This window comes from Anomaloglossus baeobatrachus, chromosome 2 (assembly GCF_048569485.1).
Source record: "Anomaloglossus baeobatrachus isolate aAnoBae1 chromosome 2, aAnoBae1.hap1, whole genome shotgun sequence".
NCBI lineage: Eukaryota > Metazoa > Chordata > Amphibia > Anura > Aromobatidae > Anomaloglossus > Anomaloglossus baeobatrachus.
The window spans coordinates 125,962,328-125,976,461 of NC_134354.1; the positions used below are offsets into that span (position 1 = coordinate 125,962,328).

A 14,134-nucleotide genomic window follows, 5' to 3' on the forward strand; every position below is an offset into this window, starting at 1 on the left:
GGAGGGCTGCGCCCCCAACTTGCAACAAAGCAAGATAACAGACAAAAAACACCAAAAACCTGAGCTGAAACAATGTTCAGTAAACATGCAACATTAAGCATGTGAATTGCAGCCTTAAGACTAGAAAAAAAACACCCTGACTATAAATAAATAAATTGCAAGTGCTTAATAACAGCTGACCTGATCAAATTGCTGATGTCGCCCTGACTCTGAAGTGCCGGCGGTCAGGGCTCAATTGTACTTGCTTCTGACAGACACAAGTACAATTGATCACAGGGAGTTGGCGCACTGTGCTTTCTCTGAGTCCGGCTGTCAGCTTGACAGCCGGACTCAGAATAGCCATCTGCCACTATGGAGGGCAGTAAAACACAGCAGTCAGGAAGACTCTCAGAGCGCTGCATCAGGCGGTCCGACGGCTCCCCCTGACAGCTACGCCAGGGGCACATGCCCCGCTAGTCCCCCCCTAGATACGCCTATTCATGTGTCTATTATACTTTTCCTCGAATTGTTCCACTCGTGGTTTCCAGAGTTGCCAATTTGACTTTTTATTTTTTTTCACGGACAGACAATATATTTTACAGACACATTGGAAAACCATAATAAATCACAATGATTGTAGGTAATCCATGTCTCCAGCCCACAAATCTTATATGAAGATGTCAGCTGCATTCACTGTGCAATGATAATTACAGTCAAGATAATCTGTGTACATTTCTTCAGCTTCAAAAATATCACTGATGAATTATGTTTTTTATGGACATGGCAAAAAAGTGTTTTATTTGTATGGACTCTTCTGGAATTTCTGGATGGTTGGTGGCCCAGCTGTTTTTTACTTATAAATACTGAGATAAAATCTCATCAACTACTCAAAGTGTGCACGTGGCCCCTACTGTTTTGAGGGATTATAATTCAATAAATATAAAAGCAAAAATGATGTCTGGGGGGGGCATGGTGGTGTGTTATATGGCACCTGCACAGTGCTAGTTGTGGCACGGCTCTATATTGCACAGCATATTGGATAATGACTTTTACATATAATTTTGCTCTTGGGGCTAAGGGGCGTAACTACAGCAGTCACAGAGATTGCCACTGTGACCAGGCCCGGGGGTGCAAGGAGCCGGCCGGCCCCAGCCCCTGATGTAGATGGATGTGTGTCCAAAGGCGCACATCCAGCTGAACTACATTGCAACGCAGAGAACCATCGGTCCCTGCATTGTAATGTGCTGGCTGCCAATGAAGGCCATGAATAATTCATTGTTCCCCATGAACACAAGCCTGGGCATGGGGAGCAGACAATATCCGATGCTGTAAGTGGCTGCGCATGACACTGATGTCATGTGCTGCGCAGCTTACATGCTGGACAGTTGCCGGCATGTCAGCGTCGCCGGAGGATGATGGGGGCGTGCAGGGTAAGTGAGTACAATTGTTTATTTATTTTTTTCTGTATGCGGGGGTGGGGCTATATACCAGGATGAAAGGACTATATACCAGTATGGAGGGCTATAGACCAGGATGGAGGGCTATAGACCAGGATGGGAGGGCTATATAGCATGATGGGGGCTATATACCAGGATGGGGGGGCTATATACCAGTATGGGGGCTATAGACCAGGATGGGAGGGCTATAGACCAGGATAGGGGGTTGTATACCAGGATGGAGGACTATATATCAGGATGGAGACATGCTTGGGACATATACCAGGATGGGGACATGATGGGTGCATATATACCAGGATGGGGCCATATATACCAAGATGGGGCCATGACGGGGCCATATATACCAGGATGGGGCCATGATGGGGACATATATACCAGGATAAGCCATGATGGGGCACATATATACTAGGATGAGCCATGATGGGGACATATGTACCAGGTTATAGGCATGATGGGGACATATACAATGATGGGTTCATGATGGGGACATGTATACTTGGATGGGGCCATGATTGTGGACATATATACCAGGATTGGTCTATATATACCAGGATATAGCCATGATGGGGTCATACACCAGGATGGGGACATGATGTGGACATATACAATGATGGGAGACATATTTACCAGGAAGCAGCCCAGGATGGGGCACATTACTAGACAATGAGGAGGTGGGGAGGGGGGGGGCAACTTGTATGGCTTTATAGGATTTAGAATGCTACAATGGCTCATATATCTGACAAACATAGGGGGGGGGGGGGTTGGCTCAAACTGCATCGGGGCCCATCAGACTCTAGTTACGCCACTGACTAATGCTCATTACTCCCAAGTCTATTTGCTCAAGTCACAAGCCCCTCATTGGGCTGAAACTTCGAGTTCTGGCCACTGGTCACTCATGTGAGCTGCCATTAGCATATTAGGCAATTATAGCACACTCTCTAATAATAAGTCTTATCTATCAATTCAAAACTATCTAAAAAGCTGCCCATAGCAACCAATCACAGCTCAGGTTTTATTTCTTTAAACTACACTGGTAAAGTTAGAACTGAGCGCTGATTGGTTGTTGCAGACCCCAAAGACAATTTTACTCTTAGCTTTGACAGATGAGCTCGTGACTACGGGCAGCGGTGTCTGCGGAGTGATGACGTCATCCAGGAAGCAGTCATGTGACCGCTATGACAGTAACATGTCGGCGCCCGGGAGGAGAGGAGACGGGCTTCTCGGCGTACGGTCGTGGTCGCGGTACACGTGCATGTCCTGGTACCGGGTGCTGGCGCTGCAGATCGCGCTGTTTCTCCACTGCTGGCTGCATGTTAGCGCCAGGTGAGTGAGGGGGCTCAATGAGCGGGCGGAGCGCGGCTTCCTGCCCTTTATGCGGGGCTGCACTATTACTGCTTTCCAAAGAGGCGTGCAGGCACTATACAGGGGACCCCACAACCCCATTATTAGGCGCCCTCCAGTCACCTGACCCTTTATAGAGGCTTTCCAGGACTTTTAAAAATGTTCAAAGAAGGAGTAAAGGGAGCGCTAAAAACTAGGGTGAATTATCCAGACCCCGCAGCTGGGGCGGAGAAAGCAGCGCCAAGTTTACAAAGATGACGTTATTAATGTGCCCCAAAATGATATGGGCAGCGGCTATGGGCTGGCAGAGCCATCAGTGACCGCCGGAGCGTCCGCCGTACGATACAGGGCAAGAGCGTCCGCCGTACGATACAGGGCACGAGCGTCCGCCGTACGATACAGGGCAAGAGCGTCCGCCGTACGATACAGGGCACGAGCGTCCGCCGTACGATACAGGGCACGAGCGTCCGCCGTACGATACAGGGCACGAGCGTCCGCCGTACGTTACAGGGCACGAGCGTCCGCCGTACGTTACAGGGCACGAGCGTCCGCCGTACGTTACAGGGCACGAGCGTCCGCCGTACGATACAGGGCACGAGCGTCCGCCGTACGATACAGGGCACGAGCGTCCGCCGTACGATATAGACATACATACACACACACACACACACACACACTACGGAAAGTATTCAGGCCCCTTTAAATTTTTCACTCTTTGTTTCATTGCAGCCATTTGGTAAATTCAAAAAAGATCCTTTTTTTCTCATTAATGTACACTCTGCACCACATCTTGCTAGAAAAAAACAACCCAGAAATGTAGAAATTTTTGCAAATTTATCAAACTAAAGAAGATAAAATATCACATGGTCATAAGTATTCAGACCCTTTGCTCACTATTGAGTAGAAGCACCCTTTTGAGCTACTACTGCCATGAGTCTTCTTGGGAATGATGCAACAAGCTTTTCACACCTGGATTTGGGGATCCTCTGCCATTCTTCCTTGCAGATCCTCTCCTGTTCCGTCAGGTTGGATGGTGAACGTTGGTGGACAGCCATTTTCAGGTCTTTCCAGAGATGATCAATTGGGTTTAGGTCAGGGCTCTGGCTGGGCCAGTCAAGAATTTTCACAGAGTTGTTCTGAAGCCACTCCTTTGTTATTTTAGCAGTGTGCTTAGGGTCATTGTCTTGTTGGAAGGTGAACCTTTGGCCAAAGTCTGAGGTCCAGAGCACTCTGGAAGAGGTTTTCTTCCAGGATGTCTCTGTACTTGGCCGCATTCATCATTCCTTCAATTGCAACCAGTCGTCCTGTCCCTGCAGCTGAAAAACACCCCTTTAGCATGATGCTGTCTCCACCATGTTTCACTGTTGGGATTGTATTGGACAGGTGACGAGCAGTGTCTGATTTTCTCCACACATCGCTTAGAATTATCACCAAAAAGTTCTATCTTCATCTCATCAGACCAGAGAATCTTATTTCCCATAGTCTGGGAGTCCTTCGTGTTTTTTTTTGTTTTGCAAACTATGCAGGCTTTCATATGTCTTGCACTGAGGAGAGGCTTCCGTCAGGCCACTCTGCCATAAAGGCAGGACAGGTGGAGGGCTGCAGTGATAGTTGCCTTTGTGGAACTTCCTCCCACCTCCCTACTGCATCTCTGGAGCTCAACCACAGTGATCTTGGGGTTCTTCTTTATCACTCTCACCAAGGCTCTTCTCCCTAGATTGTTCAGTTTGGCTGGATGGCCAGGTCTAGGAAGAGTTCTGGTGGTCCCAAACTTCTTCCATTTAAGGATTATGGAGGCCACCTTGCTCTTAGGAACCTTGGCCAGATCTGTGCCTTGCCACAATTCTGTCTGTGAGCCGCTTGGGCAGTTCCTTTTGAATTCATGATTCTCATTTGGTCTGACATGCTCTGTGATCTGTGAGGTCTTATATAGACAGGTGTGTGACTTTCCAACTCAAGTCCTATCAGTTTAATTAAACACAGCTGGACTCCAATGAAGGAGTAGAACCATCTCAAGGAGGATCACAAGGAAATGGACAGCATGTGACTTAAATAGGAGCGTCTGAGCAAAGGGTCTGAAGATTTATGACCACGTGATTTCAGTTTTTCTTGTTTAATAAATTTGCAAAAATTTCTACATTTCTAGTTTTTTTTTCTGTCAAGATGGGGTGCAGAGTGTACATTAATGAGAAATAAAATGAACTTTTTAGAATTTACCAAATGGCTGCAATGAAATAGAGTGAAAAATGTAAAGGGGTCTGAATACTTTCCATACCCATTGTACATGTGTGTGTATATATATATATATATATATATATAATATTTTTTTTTTTTTTTTTATTTATTTTCGTGTGTGTGGTATATAGCACAGTTAGACGCATGTTCATCAAGTTAAACCGAGCGATAGGCCCGGTCTGCCCTACACGGCAGGATTTTCCCTCCAGATCCTGAATATCGAATGACTGGATCATTTAGTATAGGAATTTTACACATTTGTAAAATTATGTTTTTGTTTTTTTTTTTTTTTAATTTGTATCGAAAGTCTATAGAGCAAGCGATCGTACCCGCCCCCGTCGGTTGTGCGACACGGGCATGTCGCTGCCCGTGTCACACAACCTTGCTTATCCCCGTCACACGCACTTACCTGCCCTGCGACGTCGCTCTGGCCGGCTACCCGCCTCCTTCCTAAGGGGGCGGGTCGTGCGGCGTCACAGCGACGTCACACAGCAGGCGTTCAATAGAAGCAGAGGGACGGAGATGAGCGGGACGTAAAAATCCCGCCCACCTCCTTCCTTCCGCATAGCCAGTGGAGGCAGGTAAGGATATGTTCATCGCTCCTGCGGTGTCACATACAGCGATGTGCGCTGCCGCAGGAACGAGGAACAACATCGCTAACATCCTGAAAACGATTTTTTGTTTCAGGACGACCTCTCCGCGGCAAACGATTTTGCCCTCTTTTGCGATCGTTTAAGATCGCTCTTAAGTGTTACACGCTGCAATCTTGTTAATAGCGCCGGATGTGCGTCACAAACACTGTGACTCCGACGATAATTCACTAACGATATCGTAGCTTGTAAAGCCCGCTTATGTCTTCATAGAAACAATCAGCATCTCCTGCTGTCACCAACGCCTGATGTGTATTGTTCTGTAGGACTCGTTCACACGACCGTATTTTTCGGACAGGACAAGGATCACTGTTATTCAGTGGGGCAGCACAGATGGGCATTTTGTTTTTTTTCTCCTTGAATCTGTATGTGAACAAATTGCAGCACACTAGTCTCTTCCATGTGTTTGATGAGATTTGCCCATTCAAGTCTATGGGTGTGCAAAAAATTTAAATGGATTAGATATGTCTAGCATCCGATCTTTGGGCTACATTCTATAACTTGGGAAACGGTCTTATAAGGTATGAAAAGCTATCTATTGTACAAAAAAAAAAAACAGATTGTAAGTCCCTTCAGTCCCATGTAAATTCTTCATAAAGGGGTTGTCCAGTCTAAAATATTAGGCTGGAAACACATCTATGCGAGTAAAATCGGTCCGAGTTGGCTGAAAAAAACTCGGCTGATTTTAGTTCACGTTAGGTCAGAGTGCAATGCAACTGCACTGCGATCCTGAGATTTTTCTCATGATTGCAGTGCGTGTGCAATGCATGTGTGATCCTTTTTTTTTCTCAGCAGCTGTCATCTGCCATTCAGCTCTGCTACATGGCCGCTGACAGCAGACACAGACAGCCATGTAGCAGAGCTTAATGGCCGGTGACAGCAGCCACAGACAGAGCCGCGGCTCTGTCTGTGTCGCGTCCTGATTAGCGGTCACCCGTGCAGGACTCACCGGTGACCGCTAATCCCCTGAGTGACTGAATTGAGCAGCGCGATTAGTGCTGCTGTCACTCAGGTTACACGCGGCTAGCTGTATTCTCCCCCCGTGACCGCAACTCACCTGTGACTTCATCGCTGTCACTCGGGCGACTTGCAGTCACTGTTGGAGGATCCAGCGGTGTCCGCGGGTAACCTGACTGGCATCAGCTGATCGCGCTTCTCACCTCAGTTGCTGCGTGGAGGTGACAGGAGCGGCGGTGTCTTCTGCAGCTCCTGTCACCTTCATGTAGCAGAGCTGGAAGCGACACTGGACCTCCGTGGATTACGTCAGACATGGATAGGTTTTTTGGGGACTTAATGAAGTGGTGAACGAGGGTCTTTGTTGTTTATTATTTCAAATAAAGGATTTTTCTTTTTCGCTCCATTGGGAGACCCAGACAATTGGGTGTATAGCTTCTGCCTCCGGAGGCCACACAAAGTATTACACTTAAAAGTGTAAAGCCCCTCCCCTTCTGCCTATACACCCCCAGTGCATCACGGGCTCCTCAGTTTTTATGCTTTGTGCGAAGGAGGCTGACATCCACGCATAGCTCCACATCTTGGTCAGCAGCAGCTGCTGACTAGGTCGGATGGAAGAAAAGAGGGCCCATAACAGGGCCCCCAGCATGCTCCCTTCTCACCCCACTCTGAGTCGGCGGTGTTGTTAAGGTTGAGGTACCCATTGCGGGTACATAGGCAGGAGCCACCATGCTGTTTTCCTTCCCCATCCCTTAAGGGGCTCTGGGCGAAGTGGGATCCTAATCGGTCTCCAGGCACATGAGACCGTGCTCCCTCCGCAGCCCCTGGGGAATCTGCTGACAGGAGCCGAGTATCGACAGGGACATGGCCCTGCTACTGTGAGGTACTCTGTGTCCCCGTGGGGACCGCGCATAGAGCGCTGATGCCACACACACTGCAGCACTGCTGGGTGTGTTAGTGCGCCGGGGACTACCGCGCCGGCCGCGCTGTGAGGTACTCTGTGTCCCCGTGGGAACCGCTCATAGAGCGCTGGTGCCCATTTACACTGCAGCACTGCTGGGTGTGTTTGTGCTCCGGGGACTACCGCGCCGACCGCGCTTATATGCCGGCCGCGCTTATTACTTTAGTCCCCGGCTTTTGCGGCCTAGTATCGCATATTCCCGCCCCCAGGCCTGCCAGTCAGGGGAAGGGCGGGACGCTGCACAGGACGTTAGTGCTGAGGGTTGGAGCATACTTTGTATCCTCCTCCCCCCTCATACAGCACAGTGGGGCTCCAGATTCCCGCACTTTTCTAGGGCACGCCCACGGCCCCCTCCTCTCCACAGAACGCCGGCAGCCATTCCTGTCAGCACTTCTAACGCTGGAGAGGAGAGACACAGGCTCTGGGAGGCCCATGCAGGGATTCTGGTGATCACACAACCGCTTTGAGCGGTCGGTAAGCAGCACCTGAGGTGCTGGCCCCACTAAGTGCAGAAGTGTGTATATATATATATATATATATATATATATATATATATATATATATATATATATATAATATATATATATATATATATATATATATGCTATACATTTACACTGTACTGTCGCACTGTTGATTTTTGGCTATATAACCCTCCTGTATTGTACTCAGAGGAGACAACAGCATGTCGTCCGCAAATAGCAAGGGTGCCAAAGCACAGGCTTACTTTGCAACCTGTACCTCATGTGCGGCTATACTACCGGCAGGTTCCACGGACCCTCATTGTGTGCAATGCTCGGCCCCTGTGGCACTTACTCAGCCGGAGCCTCTGCTACTGGTGGCCCAGGTGAAACCACCTGCTACCACTGTCCAGGTGACAGGGACGGAGTTTGCAGTATTTGCTGACAAACTGTCTGAGAGTATGGATAAATGGTCTGCTAGGATACTAGAAGCCTTACAGTCCAGACCGGTGACTCAGGTCCCGGGCACTGTTCAATCATTGACCCCAGGCCCCCCTCAATTGGAGCTGCAAAGTGCTCCTGGGGCGACCCATGGGTCCCAAGGTGAGGTCTCTGACATGGACCGCAGTCCCAGGCCGCCTAAGCGGTCTCGCTGGGAAATTCCCTCGACTTCATCACACTGCTCAGGGTCTCAGCAGGAGGACTCTCCAGATGATGAAGCGGAGGTAGCAGATCAGGATTCTGATCCTGAGACCGCGCTCAACCTGGATACACCTGATGGTGACGCCATAGTGAATGACCTTATAGCAACCATCAATCAGGTGTTGGATATTTCTCCACCAGCTCCTACAATTGAGGAGTCAGCTTCTCAGCAGGAGAAATTCCGTTTCAGGTCTCCCAAGCGTCCATTGAGTATGTTTCTGGATCACTCTGACTTCAGAGAGGCAGTCCAGAAACACCGAGCTTGTCCAGATAAGCGTTTTTCCAAGCGCCTTAAGGATACACGTTATCCCTTCCCCCCTGACGTTGTCAAGGGCTGGGCTCAGTGTCCTAAGGTGGATCCTCCTGTCTCCAGACTGGCGGCTAGATCCATAGTTGCAGTGGAAGATGGGGCTTCACTCAAAGATGCCACTGACAGACAGATGGAACTATGGTTGAAATCCATCTATGAAGCTATCGGCGCGTCTTTTGCTCCCGCATTCGCAGCCGTATGGGCACTCCAAGCTATATCAGCTTGTCATGCGCAGATTAATGCAGTCACACGTTCATCTGCCCCACAAGTGGTGTCCTTAACCTCTCAGGCGTCGGCGTTTGCGTCCTACGCCATTAACGCTGTCCTGGACTCTACGAGCCGTACGGCGGTAGCATCCGCCAATTCGGTGGCAGTCCGCAGGGCCATGTGGCTACGTGAATGGAAGGCAGACTCTGCTTCCAAAAAGTTCCTGACCGGGTTGCCATTTTCTGGCGACCGCCTGTTTGGTGAGCGATTGGATGAAATCATTAAACAATCCAAGGGAAAGGACTCATCCTTACCCCAGTCCAAACCAAACAGACCTCAACCACGGAAGGTACAATCCAGGTTTCGGTCCTTTCGGCCCGCGGGCAGGTCTCAGTTCTCCTCGTCCAAAAGGCCTCAAAAGGATCAGAGGAACTCCGATTCATGGCGGTCCAAGTCACGTCCTAAAAAGACCGCCGGAGGAACCGCTCCCAAGGCGGCCTCCTCATGACTTTCGGCCTCCTCACTCCGCATCCTCGGTCGGTGGCAGGCTTTCCCGCTTTTGCGACGCCTGGCTGCCACAGGTAAAAGACCGATGGGTGAGAGACATTCTATCCCACGGTTACAGGATAGAGCTCAGCTCTCGTCCTCCGACCCGATTTTTCAGAACATCTCCGCCCCCCGAGAGAGCCGATGCTCTTCTTCAGGCGGTGTGCACTCTGAAGGCGGAAGGGGTGGTGATCCCTGTGCCTCTTCAGCAACAGGGTCACGGTTTTTACTCCAACTTGTTTGTGGTACCAAAAAAGGACGGATCCTTCCGTCCTGTTCTGGACCTAAAACTGCTCAACAAACACGTAAAAACCAGGCGGTTCCGGATGGAATCGCTCCGCTCCGTCATCGCTTCAATGTCCCAAGGAGATTTCCTAGCATCAATCGACATCAAAGATGCTTATCTCCACGTACCAATTGCACCAGAGCATCAGCGCTTCCTGCGTTTCGCCATAGGAGACGAACACCTTCAGTTCGTGGCGCTGCCTTTCGGCCTGGCGACAGCCCCACGGGTCTTCACCAAGGTCATGGCAGCAGTGGTAGCAGTCCTACACTCTCGGGACACTCGGTGATCCCTTACTTAGACGATCTGCTTGTCAAGGCACCCACTCAAGTGGCATGCCAACACAGCCTGAACATTGCTCTGGAGACTCTCCAGAGTTTCGGGTGGATCATCAATTTTCCAAAGTCAAATCTGACACCGGCCCAATCTCTGACATATCTTGGCATGGAGTTTCATACTCTTCCAGCGATAGTGAAGCTTCCGCTGGACAAACAGCGTTCACTACAGACAGGGGTGCAATCTCTCCTTCAAGGCCAGTCACCCCTTGAGGCGCCTCATGCACTTCCTAGGGAAGATGGTAGCAGCAATGGAGGCAGTTCCTTTTGCGCAGTTTCATCTGCGTCCACTTCAATGGGACATTCTCCGAAAATGGGACAGGAAGTCGACGTCCCTCGACAGGAACGTCTCCCTTTCACAGGCAGCCAAGGCTTCCCTTCAGTGGTGGCTTCCCCCCACTTCTCTGTCAAGGGGGAAATCCTTCCTTCCCCCATCATGGGCTGTGGTCACGACGGACGCAAGCCTGTCAGGGTGGGGAGCGGTTTTTCTCCACCACAGGGCTCAGGGAACCTGGACTCCGACAGAGTCCTCCCTTCAGATCAATGTTCTGGAGATCAGAGCAGTGTATCTTGCCCTAAAGGCGTTCCAGCCGTGGCTGGAAGGCCAGCAAATCCGAATTCAGTCGGACAACTCCACAGCGGTGGCATACATCAACCACCAAGGGGGAACACGCAGTCGGCAAGCCTTCCAGGAAGTCCGGCGGATTCTGATGTGGGTGGAAGCCACGGCCTCCACCATATCCGCAGTTCACATCCCGGGCGTAGACAACTGGGAAGCAGACTTTCTCAGTCGCCAGGGCATGGACGCAGGGGAATGGTCCCTTCACCCGGACGTGTTTCAAGAGATCTGTTGCCGCTGGGGGAGGCCGGACGTCGACCTAATGGCGTCACGGCACAACAACAAGGTCCCAACTTTCATGGCACGATCTCAAGATCACAGAGCTCTGGCGGCAGACGCCTTAGTTCAGGATTGGTCGCAGTTTCAGCTCCCTTATGTGTTTCCTCCTCTGGCACTGTTGCCCAGAGTGTTACGCAAGATCAGGTCCGACTGTCGCCGCGCCATCCTCGTCGCTCCAGACTGGCCAAGGAGGTCGTGGTACCCAGATCTGTGGCATCTCACGGTGGGTCAACCGTGGCCACTACCAGACCGACCAGACTTGCTGTCTCAAGGGCCGTTTTTCCATCTGAATTCTGCGGCCCTCAACCTGACTGTGTGGCCATTGAGTCCTGGATCCTAGCGTCTTCAGGGTTATCTCAAGAGGTCATTGCCACTATGAGACAGGCTAGGAAACCAACGTCCGCCAAGATCTACCACAGGACGTGGAGGATATTCCTATCTTGGTGCTCTGATCAGGGTTTTTCTCCCTGGCCATTTGCCTTGCCCACTTTTCTTTCATTCCTTCAATCAGGATTGGAAAAAGGGTTGTCGCTCGGCTCTCTTAAGGGACAAGTCTCAGCGCTCTCTGTGTTTTTTCAGAAGCGCCTGGCCAGACTTCCACAGGTACGCACGTTCCTGCAGGGGGTTTGTCACATAGTCCCTCCTTACAAGCGGCCGTTAGAACCCTGGGATCTGAACAGGGTACTGATGGCTCTTCAGAAACCACCTTTTGAGCCAATGAAGGATATTTCTCTTTCACGCCTTTCACAGAAAGTGGTTTTTCTAGTAGCAGTCACATCACTTCGGAGAGTGTCTGAGCTAGCAGCGCTGTCATGCAAAGCCCCTTTCCTGGTGTTTCACCAGGACAAGGTGGTTCTGCGTCCGGTTCCGGAATTTCTACCTAAGGTGGTATCCCCCTTTCATCTCAATCAGGATATCTCCTTACCATCTTTTTGTCCTCATCCAGTTCATCAGTGTGAAAAGGATTTGCACTCGTTAGATCTGGTGAGAGCACTCAGACTCTACATTTCTCGTACGGCGCCCCTGCGCCGCTCGGATGCACTCTTTGTCCTTGTCGCTGGCCAGCGTAAAGGGTCACAGGCTTCGAAATCAACCCTGGCTCGGTGGATCAAGGAACCAATTCTCGAAGCTTACCGATCTTCTGGGCTTCCGGTTCCCTCAGGGCTGAAAGCCCATTCTACCAGAGCCGTGGGTGCGTCCTGGGCTTTGCGGCACCAGGCTACGGCTCAGCAGGTGTGTCAGGCGGCTACCTGGTCGAGCCTGCACACTTTCACGAAACACTATCAGGTGCATACCTATGCTTCGGCGGATGCCAGCCTAGGTAGGCGAGTCCTTCAGGCGGCGGTTGCCCACCTGTAGGAAAGGGCCGTGGTACGGCTCTATTACGAGGTATCATTTTACCCACCCAGGGACTGCTTTTGGACGTCCCAATTGTCTGGGTCTCCCAATGGAGCGAAAAAGAAGAAGGGAATTTTGTTTACTTACCGTAAATTCCTTTTCTTCTAGCTCCAATTGGGAGACCCAGCACCCGCCCCTGTTCCCTTCGGGCTGTTGTTCTTTGTGTACACATGTTGTTCATGTTGAATGGTTTCAGTTCTCCGAAATTCCTTCGGATTGAATTTACTTTAAACCAATTTATAATTTTTCCTCCTTCTTGCTTTTGCACCAAAACTGAGGAGCCCGTGATGCACGGGGGGTGTATAGGCAGAAGGGGAGGGGCTTTACACTTTTAAGTGTAATACTTTGTGTGGCCTCCGGAGGCAGAAGCTATACACCCAATTGTCTGGGTCTCCCAATTGGAGCTAGAAGAAAAGGAATTTACGGTAAGTAAACAAAATTCCCTTCTTTTTCATTGTGTGTGTTTATTAACTTTAATTTACAGGTTAATCATTGGAGTTGTCTCATAGACGCCTGCAATGATTAATCTAGGACTTAGTGGCAGCTATGGGCTGCCATTAACTCCTTATTACCCCGATTGCCAACGCACCAGGGCAAATCGGGAAGAGCCGGGTACAGTCCCAGAACAGTCGCATCTAATAGCTGCGGCCATTCTGGGCGGCTGCTGGCTGATATTGTTAGGCTGGGGGGCTCCCCATAACGTGGAGCTCCCCATCCTGAGAATACCAGCGTTCAGCCGTATGGCTTTATCTGGCTGGTATTAAAATTGGGGGGGACCGCACGCCGTTTTGTTTTAATTATTTATTTTACTGCACAGCATAGACACGCCCACCGGCTGCTGTGATTGGTTGCAGTGAGACAGCTGTCACTCAGCGTGGGGGCGTGTCGTGCCGGTGGGCAGGCAAAGCAGGGAATACGAGATTGAATAATGAGCGGCCGGCTTTTTTTTAAAAGAGGAGAAGCCGCCGGAGCAGTGTGAACGCCGTGCAGCGCCACGCCGGTGATCGATGAGTATGAGAGAGGGGGGGGGAGAGGGATAGACCGACATGAACAGAGAGTGAGGGACAGAGATAGTGACCGACCGACAGACCGACCTACACAGAGAGAATAGAGACCGAGAGGGAGAGACCGACTGACAGAGAATAGTGATTGACAGACATTGTGAGACATCACTCGTTTCCAGTGTTTTAGGAAACATGCGAGAAATGTATTTAGAAAATCGGATGTCACTAGGATGGTGTGAGTGCTGTCCCGTGACATCTGATTTTTTTACACGCTCCCATAGACTTGCATTGGAGAGACTCGCAGTAGAAACTCGCAAAAAAGCAGCATGCTGCGATTTTTTTTCTCAGTCCGATTTGGACTGAGAAAAAAATCGCAAATGCGAGCTGAATCATTCACTAACATGTGTCCGATT

At 50.2% G+C, this 14,134-nt stretch overlaps 1 protein-coding gene across 4 annotated transcripts in view; it reads left to right on the plus strand.

Moving 5' to 3' along the window:
* The first annotated feature begins 2,577 nt into the window (after window positions 1-2,577).
* The window catches only part of NAGPA (N-acetylglucosamine-1-phosphodiester alpha-N-acetylglucosaminidase), a 46,485-nt gene continuing 34,928 nt past the window's right edge, over window positions 2,578-14,134 (plus strand). For 2 of the 4 annotated variants that reach the window (XM_075335314.1, XM_075335316.1), the window contains exon 1: window positions 2,608-2,759. In XM_075335314.1, the coding sequence (XP_075191429.1) occupies window positions 2,623-2,759 (137 nt within the window). In that variant the 5' untranslated portion in view covers window positions 2,608-2,622. Of the gene's footprint in view, window positions 2,760-14,134 lie in introns of all 4 variants that reach the window. The other 2 variants (XM_075335313.1, XM_075335315.1) reach the window with 2 other exon arrangements.